At 57.2% G+C, this 16975-nt stretch overlaps 6 protein-coding genes and 1 non-coding gene across 7 annotated transcripts; 4 read left to right on the top strand and 3 right to left on the bottom strand.

The window, feature by feature from the left end:
* Positions 1-518: 518 nt before the first annotated feature.
* On the top strand, positions 519-3424 carry B0I36DRAFT_335482 (uncharacterized protein). Its single transcript, XM_046155481.1, has 7 exons — positions 519-846; positions 930-970; positions 1076-1770; positions 1841-1894; positions 1971-2858; positions 2959-3055; positions 3165-3424. The coding sequence occupies exons 1-7, from the start codon at positions 749-751 to the stop codon at positions 3296-3298; spliced, it is 2007 nt and encodes a 668-aa protein (XP_046006466.1). The 5' UTR covers positions 519-748; the 3' UTR covers positions 3299-3424.
* Positions 3425-3790: 366 nt separating this feature from the next.
* On the bottom strand, positions 3791-3889 carry B0I36DRAFT_t184. The gene has a single exon. It is a non-coding gene; the product is annotated as a tRNA-Ile (tRNA).
* Positions 3890-5494: 1605 nt separating this feature from the next.
* B0I36DRAFT_36636 (uncharacterized protein) lies at positions 5495-6371 on the top strand. The gene is made up of 2 exons (XM_046159287.1): positions 5495-5893; positions 6009-6371. The coding sequence occupies exons 1-2, from the start codon at positions 5676-5678 to the stop codon at positions 6286-6288; spliced, it is 498 nt and encodes a 165-aa protein (XP_046006467.1). The 5' UTR covers positions 5495-5675; the 3' UTR covers positions 6289-6371.
* A 220-nt stretch (positions 6372-6591) lies between these two features.
* Positions 6592-7887, bottom strand: B0I36DRAFT_388455 (uncharacterized protein; the record flags this gene model as incomplete). Its single annotated transcript, XM_046161247.1, has 3 exons — positions 6592-6786; positions 6929-7237; positions 7324-7887. The coding sequence occupies 3 exons, from the start codon at positions 7885-7887 to the stop codon at positions 6592-6594; spliced, it is 1068 nt and encodes a 355-aa protein (XP_046006468.1).
* Positions 7888-8730: 843 nt separating this feature from the next.
* B0I36DRAFT_335488 (uncharacterized protein) lies at positions 8731-10630 on the top strand. Its single transcript, XM_046155482.1, has 4 exons — positions 8731-8894; positions 8966-9532; positions 9606-9761; positions 9837-10630. The coding sequence occupies exons 1-4, from the start codon at positions 8835-8837 to the stop codon at positions 10578-10580; spliced, it is 1527 nt and encodes a 508-aa protein (XP_046006469.1). The 5' UTR covers positions 8731-8834; the 3' UTR covers positions 10581-10630.
* A 26-nt stretch (positions 10631-10656) lies between these two features.
* On the bottom strand, positions 10657-12714 carry B0I36DRAFT_276695 (uncharacterized protein). The gene is made up of 4 exons (XM_046151397.1): positions 12202-12714; positions 11956-12061; positions 11493-11886; positions 10657-11379 (listed from the first exon to the last, which is right to left on the bottom strand). The coding sequence occupies exons 1-4, from the start codon at positions 12349-12351 to the stop codon at positions 10875-10877; spliced, it is 1155 nt and encodes a 384-aa protein (XP_046006470.1). The 5' UTR covers positions 12352-12714; the 3' UTR covers positions 10657-10874.
* Positions 12715-15301: 2587 nt separating this feature from the next.
* B0I36DRAFT_335491 (uncharacterized protein) lies at positions 15302-16619 on the top strand. The gene is made up of 2 exons (XM_046155483.1): positions 15302-15759; positions 15856-16619. The coding sequence occupies exons 1-2, from the start codon at positions 15579-15581 to the stop codon at positions 16587-16589; spliced, it is 915 nt and encodes a 304-aa protein (XP_046006471.1). The 5' UTR covers positions 15302-15578; the 3' UTR covers positions 16590-16619.
* Positions 16620-16975: the final 356 nt, after the last annotated feature.

The following is a 16975-nucleotide window of genomic DNA, read 5'->3' on the forward strand; positions in this document are numbered from 1 at the left end:
ATGAATGTGTACTACGGGCAAACGGAATGGAGGAGACCCGTCTCGCCTACACTCCCTGTACAGAACAAGAAGTCTCTCTCGGTTATATGTATCCATGTTCAACAGAAACCAGGTTATTGAGAAACGGTCGTGCGATATGTGCTGCTAGGGTGGTTGCTCCGTCTGCTTACAACCCGCCGCCCGCGTCTCGGGGACACCAGCAGGACCAGCAAAGAAAGCCAGCCCCTTTGATTGGGTACTAGTCGTGCCTGGCCAACGTATCCGCGCCCCCTGCCAGGTACTCCGCATACTGTATGGAGGCAGGCCCCTGGCCGCCCGTGGGTGTCAAATTGGAGAACACCAAATGCCCCCGCAGCGGTTGGATTTTGAGTTTGTGCTAACCAGGCTCGGTGATTCCGCTCTGCCGTCGTGCAAAACCGGGAGCTATCGATGGGCTGAACGCCTGCAAAGTGACGGCGTAGCGCACTCTCTCCCGTGCGAAATGCACTCTTCCAGACGGACCGCTGTGTGCATGGGGTCCGTTCTCCTGGCTACTCCCGCTGCGTCCTGGCCACAATTCACCATCTTTGCGTCGAGTTTTCTTGCTCCTGGACACTCTCCACCGCGGCTGCTGCACCATCCCAAATCTCGTCTCGCCTTGCTCTGTGGGCCATGCAGCGTCCCGGTGCCCATTCTCCCATCCAAACAGCTCCCCGGCACGCGCTGAGTGCTTGCCGAGCAAACTCTGTTCGTGTTCCCGGCGGCCCGCATGTCCTCGGCCGGGGCGACGCCCTCGCCCGGGGCCGAGCCTCCCAAGAAACGGATCCGCAAGTCCCGGAGTCGGGGGCTGCGGACAAAGACTGGCTGGTGTGTCCACCTACCCATCCCATTACTGATCACACACACTGCCCTCCCTTGCAGGGTGACTGACGCGCGGATCCTGTGCGCAGCTTGACCTGTCGGAAGCGTCACAAGAAGTGTGACGAGAATGGTTCGTGCTCATCCCTCCTGTCTTCCGTCTCTGCTGCCCTGACTTCTGTCACCCTGCGGCAGCACTTTCGGCCAATACAATGCTAACAGTATTGCTCCTATGCAGTGCCGGTCTGTGGCCCTTGCTCCATCTCCAGCCGGGACTGCGTCTACGCGGACGGCGGGCCTCGTCCCTGGCCTCCGCCGGCTCCGTCCCCTTCGGCTCCGGCATTCCGGAGCAGACACCACCCCACGAGTGCCCCGGCCGGAGCAGCCGCGGCAGGTGCCGCGCCGGTCGCCACGCCGGCCCTCTCGCTGCACACACATTCTCCAGACGGCCCGCTCCGGCCTTCACAACGCGGCTCCCCGTCGCTCCACAGCATCAACGTCCCCAGCCCAGATGCCCCCAAGTTCGGATCGCCCCGGGGCCTCCCGTCGGACCCCGGTCAGCTGCGCGGTGCTGACGGCGTCGATGCGCACGCGTCTCCATGGGCTTTCTCACCAGAAACAGTGACTTCAGAACTCCTGACGGCGGATCTCGCGTCCACGCGGTGGCTGGATCTCCTGGCAAAAGATGCCGCACAGGCAGATGGGGCTTTCTCCTTGACCGGGACGCCCGCGCCAGCGCCGTCTCCAGCACCGGAAGGAGACAGCCAGGGCCTCGACGCACTTTCTGATCCGCAGGCGGCAATGTCGAGAGCCGCTGCGGAATCAGAAGCGGTGGCAAGGGAGAAGCACGCCTGGCAGCTGCCCGAAGATTTTGTGCTGAACCACCACGAGACCATTCTCTTCCGGACGTTTGCAGAAAAGGCTGCATTGTGGGTAAGACTCATCTGCCGGATCTGTGTGGCCATGGTATAACAACTAACGCCTCACCCCTCACTCTGCGAAGCTCGATCTCTTCGATCCCTTGAAACATTTCTCGACCTATCTTTCAAGATTAGCCGTAAGCCTATCCTGGTACGGCATGTCCCATGGCCCTACTGACTAACACCACTTCCACCGTTTTCCCATTGTGACAGCTCCGCAACACGGGGATAATGAAGGCCATATTGGCACTCACATCCCGCCACAAAGCTCTCGAGGAAGCCCGGACGGCCCAGGTGAATAACCCGATGCCGCCACCGCCACCACAAGCGCTCCTCCCGTCCATCGAAAACATCAACAACCGCACCAACGACTTGGCATACACCCGCGCCCCCGCATCCGCAGCCGCCGTCGCTGCCCGCGAGGACCCCAACGACGCCGTGCAGTACTATTACGAGACGCTCCACTACATCCAGACGGCGCTCCGTTACAACAGCTACGCGCACTCGGAGGAGCTCCTGGGCACGGCCATTGTCATCTCGACGTACGAGATGCTCGACCAGTCCGACAGCAACTGGCAGCGCCACCTCAAGGGCGTCTTCTGGATCCAGCGCTCGCAGAACTCCAACGGCGGGTGCGGCGGCCTGCGGCAGGCCGTCTGGTGGGCGTGGCTGCGGCAGGACATCTGGGCCGCGTTCCGCGAGGGCAGGCGCTGCCTGTCCTTCTGGCGGCCCGTCAGGGGCCTTCACGAGCTCAGCCAGCACGAGCTCGCCGACCACGTCGTGTACTTGCTCTCCCAGTCGGTCAACTACTGCGCCAAGCCCGACGTGAACTCTACCGACCCGGCCGTGGTCCGCAGGAGGTCGCAGTCTGGCGAGGCGCTGCTGGGCATGCTTGAGACCTGGAAGTCGTTCACGGGGCCAAAGTTCCTCCCCTTGCCTTCGCCCATGTCGCCAGGGCAGGCGAGCATGGCCGCCGTGTTTCGGCCGCTCTGGATGCACCCGCCAGAGTTTGGCGTGGCAATGCAGGCGTACCATTTCGCGCGCATCCTGATCACGCTGCACAGTCCGGCGACCGGCTTTGATGGCTATCTCAGGACTCAGGTGAGAGAGACCCTCTGACCCTCTGGCCCTATGACCGTGGCTTACCTCCGCGTCTGTGTACTTCCTCGAACGTCTTTGCTGACCTTCTTCCTTCATGCAGAAAATATTGGCTGAAGCAGTAGCGACAATCTGCGGCATCGCCATGGAACTGAAAGACCAAGGCTGCCAGATCATGTCCGCGCAGTGTCTTTTTGGAGGCAAGTTGCCCGTTACCCTCCCTCTTCTCTGTCTGCTCGGATCTCTTCAGTACACCACGGCCCCCTGTGCATGACCGCTGACCATGAATTGATGTCTCTGGTACAACAGCCGGCCTCTGCGTGCAAGACGACGTCAAGAGGAATATTGTGCTGTCGCTGATCGATGCCTGCGAGGCGCGGACCGGGTGGTCCATGAATGAGATGAAGAACGACCTGCGGACGGAATGGGCCAAGGTCGCATAATAGTTATCTCGGGAAATGAAGCGATCTCAGTGACGATGCGCAACTGTCTCTACATGTTCTCAGAGAGGGACGTGCTCGATGTTTCGTGGTGAACATGTTGGCTTGTAAACGTGCTACTTTCCTCTGGCTGTTGAATCTCTGAACCCTCTGATTCCTCTGATTCCTCCGATTCCTCAATACACAAGGCACGCTTACGTACGATATGCCACGTTCCACGAAACTAGAAGCACAAATCTTCTCGTGCAGAAGTCCTTAGTGTGGAAGAGCTCCTCTAAAACCCTTTCCCCTTTCAGAGACCAGTCGGCAGGTACGAACGACCAGGCCTTGAAGTGCACTCTCCACAGCCTGTGCAACGCAAAAAGGTTGGTCTGCAGCTCCACACCATAACTACACACGGAAACACCGCCACAACCCCAAAACAGTAGAATCACCATCGTACAAAACATGAAAGAAAAAAAAAAGGTGATCATAGCTTCCAAGGGCAAAAGAACATGCTCAGTATGAGGGTTGAACTCATGACCTTCGCATTACTTTATATGTCGCCAAGGCGAGATATTAGTACGACGCTCTAACCAACTGAGCTAACCGAGCTGTGGATCCAAATGTGGTCATTTGGTCGGATGGTGGTTGTTGGAAGCGGATGGCTTATGTACTGATATATAATCAAAAGCACACCTGCAGATTTCTATCCTTGGATAAAAACCAGCTCTTGAATGCCCGCCTGCGCTATTGCATGATTCTCTCGTTCCGTAGACCTCATCGACTCGCTTTTGGAGCTCAAACTTCTTATCCATGGTCGTTGTTGAGAAACACGAACTGCGGGCTATTGGCCTCGAGCAGACGCTTCAACATGCTGTCCAATATCATCAAGTAGTCTGGCTTCGGGCTTCGGACGTGGGTTCACTGGGCGTGAGGGCACGCTCATGACCCTCAACCCGTCAACAAAAAAAACAAAAAAGGCTAGCATTGATTTGATATCCTCAATATGTCCCTTAGTGTCGCAGACGTGATGTGCAAGGCAACCATGTTCTCATCGTTTTGTTCGGGAGTCAGCACTTGGCCGAGGTCACGCAGGCCAACAGACCTCATGCCCTTGTAAAATGAGTTCATGCACTCACATCTTCCCAGGATCCTATGAGGACACACCAGCTTTGCTTGATCTGCTTTCGCAGTATTTCCCGTTCTCCACAAGCTTCGGGTACATGAACCAGACATACTGATTCCATAAGGCCTTCTCAAAATTGGCCAGGGCGGAGTGGTCAATCCTGGCGCCCAGGTGCTGGTGCTGCTCGTCTTCTCAACCAGGCTGCGCCACTCTGCACAAGCCTGCCTTGCATGATCAGGCTTTCTGCCCAACGTCCCGAACTGCAACCCAACAATCGGAAGAGAAATGGTCTCGTGATCCGTGATACTTGATGTTGTAGCAAGGCCCGGTCCGGCGCAGTGCTTGTATTCCAAGTCAAACACCTAGCTCGGGACAGAAGCATCCCTGTGCTGCAGGTTGGCCTCCGGCTTTCGGTGAGGTCATGCGAGAGTCCCGACTGCATATCCAATATCGTCCAATCATCGCCAAGCATTGGGAACTGCACATGCCTGCAGAGTCATCCATGCTGCAGGACAGAACCACAGCGAACTCGACCACCCCGGTGTCTGGCACTAATTTCAAGCGCTGATGACTTCATCTGGCTGCCAGCCTTGCCGCATGCTGGTAATGAATGAGGGCAGTCGCTGTCGAAGAAAGAAGGTCGCGGAAATTGACAGAATCAACCTCGAGCCTCGAGCCTGAGTCTTGTAGTCCCAAGGATGGAATATATAAAGCAAGAATAAATGGACCATTTGGGTCATCAAATGTCGCAAGCAGAATCATCAACTTTTCGACTCACAGACTACCTACTTTCGCCCTCGCAGAGCACAAGCCAATCCTCTATTCCAAGAATGCCTGTAGGTGACACGGCCCTGTCCCGCACATACCAAGCATGCTGAATATTCTTAGCCACGCCTCCGCCGGGCCAGAGACAACCCTCCAGACGTGGATCCAATGGATCCCGACTCGTTGTACTACGCTGACCCTGGTTCTGATGCCTATGTCGGAGTCCAACCCGATTCCGATGACTTTTGGGGAAGCACCGGAAGTCACTTCACGGAGCACTTCGATCTGAACCTCGAGGACCCAGGCGTCTCATTCTTCGATCCGAATCTCGAGGATCCAGGCTTCTCCTTCTTTGATCCTACCACACAGGATCCGGGATTTCTCATGGATCCGGCTGAGGCTCCCTTGGTGCCTGACCTTGACCAGCTAGCTCTTTAGAGCGACACTGGGCAGGCAGAAGATCAGGGTTTCCCTGATGTGTCGACCTTCCTCGACGACTCCACCACGATGGATGGACCTGACACTTATGGTGAGATACCTGCGGGAGACCAATCTAATCATAGCGAAGAGCTCGATGAGGCCATGGGGCAAACACGGCGCACACCCTTGCGCTTCGAGGAGGAACCCATGCCATCTCTCGAACGCTGGCCCCCGAACGCGCAAGGAAGATTTGAGTGCTGGTTCAAGGACTGCGGTCGTAATTACCCTGGGAGGAGCCATCTAGCGTCAGTCTGATACCACGCAACATTTGAAACAACTCTTTCTAGTGGACAAGCAAGTTCCGAGGAGATTGGTGACAATCGCGCGAATGGCCAACTAACCACACTGCGAAACCAGCAGGAAACATCTCCGCAAGCACTTCAGACCCGTCATTTGTCCCGTATGCCCTCGCCCTATGAGGTCCCCCGGTGGCGAGCTTGCAGCCGACGAGCTCGCAGTCGACCAGCTCTGGCGCTGCGCAGAGCAGCGAGACATGGAGCGCCACGTCTTAGCGCATCATACGCAGTGGGCAGTGAATCACGGCTTCGTCCAGGAGTTGATCCGTTGTCCGACTTGCAACGAAGAGTTCACCCGCGAGGACAACCTTCGGAGGCACGAGAGAAGGGCTCATGGGGGATGACCTACGGAGAGCTGTGTGGGCATAGTAGCGAGTCCCAGGGGGCAATTTCCTCATTACATTTCGTTACAATTGATAGTTTACTGTCTATGATGCGATCTCAATGCATGATCTTTGCTCGAGGCAGCCCTCCCGTGAGCGTCGAAATAAAGGCAAACAGCCAGCATTCTTACCTGGCATGGGGAGAGTCTGGTCGAACATCCTGATAATCTATGGCCAAAAGTAAAAAGGTTTGTCCGTGCCCATGCCCACGCGGATGGCGATCTTGTTCACCAGGCACTCCATAGAGCTCTCAAAGGCGCAATCTCACGGCCCCAAATGGCTCCGCAGGGGATGCGCGAGTTCATCATCACCACACTTGGGAACGGGGACCCAGCGCTCAGAGTCTCCGAAGCGATCAACTGTGAGTCCCGCGCGGCCAGGGTTGCGGAAGCCCGCCTTGCGCTGACGCTCGTACGATATTTGACGGAGGCGCTCATGTTCGGCCGGGGTGAGTTTGATCTGCAAATGTCCGCCCAATGGTCAGTTCTGTAATGCGTTCTTGCGGTCTTGTCCCCGAGTTTCTTTCCCATTTCAGAAGCGGGCATAAAAAGATGGCTTGAGGCATGACCAGCAAACCCGCGCTCCCGGGTTCTACACTTACATAGATCTCCACGCCCAAGATGTGGATGGCGAACGCCACCCACGCAGCCATGCCGAAGCTCACGTTGAATGCCGCGCCGACCTCGGAGGCGTTGGTCGGTGAGGTCAGGCTCGCGCGCACTGTGGCGTGAGCGCTCGGATCCTCGCCGGAGAAATACGGCTGACATGATGGGTACTCCGCTCGGGTCAAGTCCTCGCCTATCGTGAACACGATTTGTGCGCAGGGGATGCTGGAGAAATATGGCCCGCGGCTAGAAATGATGGTGGCGGCGATGATGAAGATTATTCGCAGCGTTATGATGGAGGTTGCCTGGAGGAGAGTGGAGTGACAGGCAGTCAGAAACGGGCGATTCCTGACATCGTGGAAGGAGATAGGACAGCTAAGGGGCAACCCACATAGAACCAGGCACGCAGCATCCACATCCTATGCTGCTCGATCTGCAGCCTCTTTATGTTTATGTACGCCATGACGATTGAGCCGACAAAGATAATGCCCAGGAAGCCGGCAGCCGCTTGTATCTCCAGAGAGCCGCCAAAGGACGCGGGAGCAGTCATGATGGCCCCGGCGACGCCGACAAAAGAGAGAAGAATGGACGCATAACCGCTGATTCGATGCACCATGATGTATTTGTGGCGAATGACTGGCACAAACTGTACGAGGGCGAATATCGAGGCCGAGAAGATGCCGACGAGATGCAAGGTCATGCCGGTACCATAGTAGTCTTGCAAGTAGTAGTAGCATTCCCCCGGCGCTGCTTGGGCACCGCTGGGAGCTTCTGGGTTGCAAAAGACACCCAAGACGTTGACGCTGGGAAACCGTGCGAGGACGAACCCGAACAATGCGCCGCTGAAAATGAACCAGAGAGCCGCATTGTAGCCCTTGGAGAATCCGATGGGATGATAGAGCTTCCGAGCCACCCTGACAAAGGTGTTCCTGGGGGGCTTGTCTGTGAGCGCCATGCTTTCTGACGGGGTAGATATAGAATGGATAGGCGGACTGGATTCTCGCGCTGATCTATGAGCAACGAAAGGCTGGTCGGGGAACTGGGAGGTTGAGGATGGGCAGCAGGTAGCTACTTGTATATTTCCTGCTTCCAGGTGAGAGCTATCAGAGACTGGCTGCAGCAGTGCGAGGTGCCAACTGCGGCACACGCCCAGGATTCCGTGGAACTGCTGGTTGCTGCGATTTGCAGAACGCCTTTCCACAATAAGGGACAATCCACGACGGCCACCCTTAGCCTCCACGAAAGGCGACGATCAGATGCATCACCCTTCTAAAAGGGGTCCGGGACTCAAGCGCCGCCGCAGCTCTGGTCTGACAAGATCTCAAGTTACCTAGCTTAGGAGCAGAGCACCTATGGCATCCACGAGCGTTCGAGCGTGGCGGGCTAAGCGGGGACTATGAGGCTGATGAGGGGCTGTGATTGGCTGAGACAGCGCAATGCTTCCCCTTTGGGAAGGAGCATGTACCTCAGGGCCAGCGAAGGAATAATCTCCAGAATTGTGCACAGCGTCATTTGCCTGCTTCATAAGCATGGCCACGCTCTTGGTGGATGCCTGCTGCTCCACAGTTTGCGAGTCTTGTGTGCCTCTACCAATGTGCTGACAGTTGTTGCCTTGCCAGTCCAGTGAGCTCAGGGGTCAGCCGCTGAGCTACGCCCCTGAGGCTTGGCACGGGCAAGAGCTCCGACACGTCTCAGAGGCCAGTCCAGGTATAAATCCAGGCCAGCCCTGCGGATTGCCTGGTTGAGAGACAATCCGCGCGCGGATACGAGCCAGAGACGGGTGGTTTGGCACAGACAAAATCTGGGTCTGACACCTATTTGGCCCGCCCGGCTCAGCCCGCTCCTCCGCCTCAGCCTTGCACAGCACTGCAAAGCAGCACCGTATCAGTGGCGCAAGGGAGCATGGTTGGCGTGCCAGGAAGGTCCAAGGCCTGCCTCACCTGCAGGCGGCGGAGAAAGGGGGTGAGCATCTCCGTCCAGGACCGCCCTGAAGCACACCCATGGCTTACCATAATGTCCTTGCCCAAATCTAGTGTGATGGCGCGCGGCCAAATTGTTCCCAATGTATCGCTGCCGGCCTCGAGTGCGCCGGCTATGCCCGCCAGACCATCTTTGTCAACTGGACCGAAGGGGACACCCCGGTCGCGTACAGCCGCCGAGACCGCGAAGGCAACACCACTAACGCGCGCCAAACAGCGCGGGACGGTGCAGTTGCGCGGCAGCAGGCCGGTGGCGCAATGAGACCCTTGCTGCATGGCCTCACCCGCACGGCGTACGTCGAGCGGTACAACGGCCTCTTCTGGAGCCAGTTCCTACCCCACGGCAAGAAGGCGTCCGCACGAGCCAATGACCACTGCGGCAGCGAAGGGTTCCTCCTGGTGGCCGAGAGCATGTACACGTCGCAGCCCGCCGTGCAAAGGGTCCTCCTCGCGCTCAGCCTGTCGACCGTCGGCAGGTCCAATCGCGACATGGCGCTTGTCCATGGCGGCGTCCGCGCTTACACCTCCACGGTCCAGAGCTTGGCCAACATGATCGCCTCGGGACTAAGCATGGGCAGTGACGTCGCCCTCATCCTGGTAAAAGGATTAAACACATTCGAGGTACCGAGGCCTGGCCTACTCCAACACCAAACATGGTGTAACCTCCTGTCCCTCTTTGCTGATCTTGGACCAGATTATGTTTGGAGAGGACCATGCAGAAATCGTGGCGCAGTCTCGCAAGCTCATCAGTCACATTGAAGGCGAGATAGCGATGCTCGAGGCCAGGGGTCCTGCATCGTTACAGACAGGAGACGCTCACGAGATGCTCGTTGTAGGCAGGCTCTTTTTGGTGCGTCCATGTTACCCCACCCCCTTCCCCCCAAATAGATAGACCCTGCCATCTGATTATTTTCTGCTTCAACAGCTCGTGTCCAACATTAGGACAAGGAAACGCTCCTTCCTGCACAGCCCAGAATGGATGAGTGTGCCGTGGCTAGTCATACCGAAAAATCCAAGAGACCGATTGGTCGACATCATGTTCGAAGTGGCCGGCCTGCTGGAGGACATCGACTCTCTCCAAGCCGCGGCGAGCAATGGGGACAAAAACTACGAAACACTGCGTCTCGACATTGCCGACGCGTGTTGGCAACTTGACGAGCGCCTGCAGCGCTGGTCTGCGGAAGACGCGCCTGTGGTCAGCTTCTACGATTCAGCCGGCAGCTTCAGGGAAGCCTGGGATCCGGACGATTACGCCCGCGCCGACATGGTCCAGGTGTACTGGTCTGCGTGCCTGCTGCTCTACGAGCTGATGGGCATGGTGGTGGACGATCCGCAGAGCCTCCCTGCGCGGTGCGACCCCTTGGTATACCTGCGAAAGATCGGGGAGACGCTGCCAGTCATCTGGACAGCCGGGGCGGGCATCATAGCCACCGCCCGCGGGACATTTCCCATGGGCGTGGCCCTGTACGTTTTATACAGCCATCCGTACACGGACCCTGAGATTATTGGCATGTTTGCTCGACTTAGGGCGCGGCCGGATGTGCAGGCCACGCTTGGTCCCTTTATGGACTCTCTTGTGGCTGAACTGGTTACTCAAAAGGCCCCTCGTCTCCAACAAGACATGGTGACGCGCACAAGGACCAGTGCCCCAGGCGCCACAGCACAATAAGCTACGCTCGGGTCCTGGGACCTGGGGACCTCTGGACCTCTGGACCTCTGGCCTGTACTCATGAACTGAGGTTGACGCAGCGAAACTGACATTAATGTTGGTATATAAATATGTACATTGGGTATCTCACACACAAGTCTTTGAGTCCTATCAAGCGTCGGCCAATGTGATGTCATCCCGTATCTCTGACCTCTCCAGAAAACACCTCAAAGCTTCCAAACAGCATCGGTCAAACGATTCTTGCATTCGTGTTCCGGCCCTTTTCATTTCCAAAACTATCCATTGCTGACAACACTACGTCCTCGTCTGAACGATCGACTTCTTCACGTGGATGTTCCAAGGGGTATCCGAGTGCTCGGGCGCCTTGCCTCTGGTAGCAAGGTTCGAGTCACTGCTGTTCCAGTCCTCCTCCTGCTGGAACGGGTCGGAAGCCACGGAGCGGGCGTCGTTCTTGTTGCCCTCGAGATCGACCTCGTTGGGGATCCTGCTGTGGTCGATGACGGTGGTGACGCCGAGGCCCTTTTGGCTGCGGTGCTGCAGGTCGAAGCCGGGCTCGTTCTGGTGGGCACTGCCAGTCCTATGCCATTTGCGGGCCGAGTTGCCATAGTCTGGTGCGGACGAGCCACCACCAAAGAATGTGCGGAGGAGTGGGCGGAGGGTGGCAACTCCGGCGGCTGTGATGGCGAGACCGGTCTCGACGGTGGACCAGATGGCGACGTCAGAGGTCGAGTACAGGAAGTCTTCGACATCGGTAAGAGAGTACAGGTACGGGAACCGGACAATCGTGGCACTGGAGGCACTGTTGGTGAGACAGAAATTAGCAATCGCTCTTCCGAGTTTCGAAATAGTCGAACACCACCCAATAGACTTCGACCATCCACCACGGGACTTGTGAATGAATGCTTGACTTACATGACACCGGCAGCCAAGATGAGCACAACGGAAACCTTCATGCGAAAGTTCATCTGGAGATTCCAGACGAGGAAGATGGGCAAGATGCTGAATGTCCAGTCGACGACGCAGCTGATGGCCGAATAACCGTAGAAGGCGGCAGGCACGATACTGGGGTCGAGGCAGCTCCCTGCCGGGGGATCCGGCCCATACCTCAGCCAGAAAAGAGATGTCGGCCGGCACTGGAGGACGAACAAGAGGAAGAAGAAGGTGCTGTAGACCTCCGTGACGACCAAGCAAGTCCAGATGATGATCTTTTGTACCTTGGCAACGCAGATGCGCAGCAGGAATAGGGAAATGCTTGCTTTGATTGCCATGTTGGCCAGTACGTATAGGGGCTCGCAGTTCCACCATGCTGTATCATTGTCAGCTTGCTGTGGTTCGAAAGTGATGCGGTTCGAGTAAGGTAAAACGCTTCACGTACATTCCATGGCCTTGGGAATGGCTTCAGGGGCAATGTTCGCGATGTGCTGACCAGTGCCATAATGAACACCAGTGATCTCGAAAGCACAAAAGACGATGAATAGGATCTGCAACGTGTATTTGATTGTCAGCATCCTGATGTAAGATTTGTTCCATGGGTGAGAAAAGGATTATCCCCAAGCCCCCGTCTTCGCTCCGCCCGAGCAGCACTACAATGCAACAACCACCGACGCAAGAAGTTGCTTACCTGAGCAACAATGGCCAGCCAGTCGTCAAGAGCAAATGCCTTGATGACCCAGCCACGGCAGTAGATGCGCAATGCTGTAGCGATTGTGCTCAACACCAGCATGGCAATGCCATTGCCTTGGACCTCGTTACCACGACCACCAACAGCCATGACGACCTGGATGCAGCTTCTAGTGACCGGGGGTTCAGTGAAGAAGGCGTGTGTGACGGTTGTCGAAGAAGCTCCAGTTGCCAGAGGAGATAAAGGAGTGTCTGGGGACCGCAAGACATTGAGCTGGGGTGATCCGATGTTATACCAACTCAACCGCGCCAGACACCAAGAGCCCCATTCTTGACTCCTCCTACTCCTCTTGCTCCTCCTCCTCCTCCTCCTTTCAAATGCATCAACGGCAATCTGGAGCAGCAGTGGATCTCAAAAAGGGGTCCAAGCTGGACCTCCACACCTATACACATGCCCTCTGTGCGGCTCGTGAGCAGGTAACCATGTCTGGCAGCTTGATGCGAGCACCGCAGCAGCATAGGGATCGCCACCCGAGCGATCGAAGAGCTGGATGGCGGCTCCATCTACAAGACTAGAGACGAGACGTGGCGCCACGGTGAGGAAGTCTGCACGCTATGCTGAAGGCGGTATAGCGACCGGAGGGCTGAAGCAACTTGGCTAGGCTCTGGCAGAGCGCCCCTGGGCTAGTCCTGTGCTAGTGCTGGCGAACTCGTCACTACATTTCGGCACTTGAGGCTAGCTCCCGATTGCCATGTGCGCAGCCGAAGCCATCTTTGCTGTTAGATTCGTAGGTTGGAGGCACAGCAGTTAGTGCCGGTTGACTGTTGCTACAAAGAAAATCCTTGGGCGCGGCACCTGAATGCCTGACGTACACAAACCTCTTGCATGCCATATCTACACTTCTGAGCCAGCCCATCGCAGATCATCGCAGTAGTGGCTCCATAAACCCCATCGCATGGAACATGGGCCTAGCATCCGAGATCGTCAACCCTGCCCATGTGTGACCCGACGGGCCTCGTCTCGGTACCCAGGATAATGCAGGGTGATGTGATCGCCCGTGAAGGCGGCAATCAACTACCGGACTCGGCCAGCTCGCCGTGGTTGCCGCACGGGAGTCCTTGCTCCGTTGCCACGAGCACGGGCGCCACGAGAGCCACACGGCGCCAAGCACGGCTCTCATGCCCGGTCCAGACGTGCTGCGTGCTAAGCTACCGTCCTTTAGAGCGGTGGGGTGCTGGGCCTTTTGGGGGCCGAGCCACGTTCTAAGTGTCCGGCTACAGCGACGAACAGCGGGCTGCGGGCCGAATGCGGCTGAGCTGTGCGGAACCCATCCGCCCCGCCACTACCTATACGTCTCGTGAAGCATGTGAGGCTATATTCCAGGGCAGCGACAGTCTTGCTCAGCATCTGGAACCTGCGAGCTGATCTGCTTTGGAGTCATGGAGAGATCCATAGAAACCCCTGAATGAGTAGCATCTGGGTTCACGCGGCCGGTCCCACTCACGCAGATGCCATCCCGAGCCACTGGGACGCCCTCCCTTGTTAGTGGCACAACCCACAGGCCTGATCTGGATAATTATCAAGGGGCGGCACGGCAGGTCTGGGGTCAGAGCAGGGACAAGGCTTCTGTGTCTGCTTCAGCTTTTGTACTGATGCATTCCACGGGCAAAACAACAGGCGCCTCATGGACAGCAGAGTCCAAGCCGAGGCAGGATTGCTCCTCTTCGTCTGTTGATCTCTAGTGCGGGAGGAGCCCGACCCTAGTCAGCTGGTGTCGCACAAGTAACACTAGCTGCATTCTGGAAGGAGACCGCTGCTTGCTGTTTAGTGCTATCTGCAGACACTTGCAGACACTTGCTCGCAGTAACGAGTTGCCACCTCGCCGATCCTAGTCGCATGACGTACAGACACAGCCTACGGGGCGACGTGTGAGGGGATACCAAAATGGGGGGGACACCATAGCGGTGGGATCAGACCTTTGAGGCGTACAAAGATACTGCGGCTGCAATGATGTATGTACGCGTACTTTACATTTCATTGGCGATTTCAGAATCTCAGAACCCTACAGGGGCAGGGACTTAGCAGGTCAGGGGCTGATGGCATAGCGGGCCTGGATGGTCTACCACCATTTCTTCACAGCGCCTCTTGAAACAGGATTTTTTCGGGACCGCATTCATGTCAAGTGCTGCTGACGGGAAGACACGGGGGCACTTGTGGTTTGGATCCTCTCACCCGACCCGACAATTCTACGACAATAGCTTGTGCACCGTCGAGTCTGGTCCAGAACTTCGATGCAATCTGCCCCTCTCTCAGCCCAGTTGATAGCACAGCTGGTAGCGCACCACGCACTATGTATGCTGGTGCTATGGGGGCCGTCACGCGCCGAGCCCAACGAGGCTGCATAACAAGCAGTTGCAGAATCTGCAGGTCCAGGCACGTGTGGGGAAGTTTGTTCGAGTGGCTTGCTGGAGAAGTTGCCCTCGCGTGAGCAGCCGAGCCAACCCCACCGCTGGTGGCTGACCCTTCGGATCGAAGAAGGCGCCCAGGGTTCGGCAGACAGGCCCGAGCTGAATTGACGGCTTGCTCGTCGTCGCGAACTCCTAGCCCGCTTGGGAAAGCGTCACTCACGAACCAAAGTTGGTACTTGTGGCCGAGATGCGATAGCCCCCAGAGGCATCAGACTTTACCGAACTACGCTAGTCACACTCTAGTGGCTGTTGTCCTCTGGAGAACGTCCGGACAAATCTCCGGTGCATCGGGTGCCTTTTGGGACTTTGGCATCTGAACATGGCCACTCCACTATGTACAAGTGTGGCAGGTGACCACAACCACGATTTTGTCTTTGGCCTCACGAATTCCTGGTCTCTCTGTTCGCCGCCAAACAGCAATTGCGTTGACATGTCAAGGCGGGCCCTCACTCTCCACACGGAGACATGTTACCCGCAGTGAATACTGGGATTGGCTATTTGCATCCCTGCTCATGTCGTGACACGACCAGGGGCTGTTGGAGGAGGCTGTGATAACCGCGCGGGGGCTGAAGAGATTGCCCTGCCAGGCGAGCCTTCCCGAACAAGCAATAATGCTGACAGGCAAGAGAAGAGGGTTCAGGGGCACTGCCAACCTGCGGTAAACAGGTCGTCGTGCCTGGCCAGCTCGCCAGCCGGCCGGTGCCAGCACGCGAAACTCCAACGCACCATCTCGAACGCGAGAGAAACTAGTTCACTTCAGTCTTCGCGTGGCTTTTCGAAGGGCTAGGTAACCTCACTAGCGCGCGTCCATCGCCTCGCCCATCTCCGCCTTCTGGATCAGCCTCGGGGCCACGCCGTCGTCGCCCGGCCGCCCCCGCAAAACCACGGTCCCAAAGGGCTCCGGTCACGATGGCCTCAAGCGGCGACACGGACGCGCAGACGTGGGTGTTCCCGCCGCCGGGCGTCGACGTCCCTCCGATTGCTGCCACGGGCGACTTTGGTCCTGTCCACTATGGCGACTCGATGATTCTCGACTGGGATGCCCCGACCGCGCCTGTCGTGATCTTTAGTTGCTTTTCTCAGCTACAGAGTCAGTAACTGGTCCAACTTAGATAGGTGGAGTGGTCTTGAGTAAATACATTGACACTCGCGTGCTGACAACTTCCATTACCAACCCTGAAAATAGACAACTCAAACTACTATGCGGTCCGGGATAAAAGGCCCCCGATCACATACACCTTTGACCAGACCGCCATCCAGCAGAGCGCCTTCGACCTGACGTTCTGCCACTTCTACTTCAGCCCTTCCAAGCACGGCAACACCATAGTCTTTCAGTACGACAACAAGCCCCTCGCCAAGCCGGTCACCTGGTCCGCCGGCTCGGTCTCCTCTTCCGCCACTTCATCGTCCGGCGTCTCCTCTACCGCGTCGTCTACTGCTTCTTCTTCTTCTTCTGCTGCTGCAACTAGCGCCACGAGCGACCTCCCGGCAATCTCCGCCTCAAACACCCCGCCTGCCAACCCAACCGGCGGAGCTTCCGCCGTGGCCGACAGCGGCAGCACCGGTCTCCCCGCGGGCACCTCCGCAGGCATCGGCGTCGGTGTCGCTCTGGGCGTGCTCCTCGTGGCCGGCGTGGCGGGATTCCTCCTGTGGCGACGGCGGCGGAAGACACAGCGACAGCAGCAGCAGCAGTCGACCGACTCGAACGGGCCCTTCGAGGTGCCCAGCGGCGGCATGCAGCAATACGACGGGACCAGCACCACCACGTACTACTCGCCCGAGCAGCACCACCAACACCATTATGCCGTGGCCAAGTCGCCAGGCGCGTACCAGGACTCGGTGCCGCCGACCGCCGAGCTGCATAGCGGCTACCAGCCCTCGGAGCTGCACAGCGGTCACAGGCCGACCGAGCTGCCGTGATATCTGTGCTTTACTAGCGGCGGGAAGGGGGGGGGGAGCTCTACAGGTCCCGGACACGGGGACTTTTTTGCCTTTTTTTTTTTTTTTTTTTTGGTTGGTTGTTGGTTGGGGTGGACGGTCCATCCTTCGCGCGTTTTTCATGTAGTTTGATTAGCATGTGTCTGGCTTGCTTCCACGTGCGGGTCAGATGCCTTCCTAGCATTGCAAGCGAAGTTTATCTTTTCTTTGTATTGTAAGCATTTATACCGAGGTCAAATATTAGAAAAGCGTGACCGCTCTGAGGTTACACGGATGGAAGTCGTGCTGTGCAAACTGACCTGGCGAGCTGGGCATGGAGATCATTACCTCTCGTCACGAGATTATCGGTGGGCTCGTCCTCTGCTTGA

Source organism: Microdochium trichocladiopsis, assembly GCF_020744255.1.
Source record: "Microdochium trichocladiopsis strain MPI-CAGE-CH-0230 chromosome Unknown B0I36scaffold_11, whole genome shotgun sequence".
NCBI classification, from domain to species: Eukaryota; Fungi; Ascomycota; class Sordariomycetes; order Xylariales; family Microdochiaceae; genus Microdochium; species Microdochium trichocladiopsis.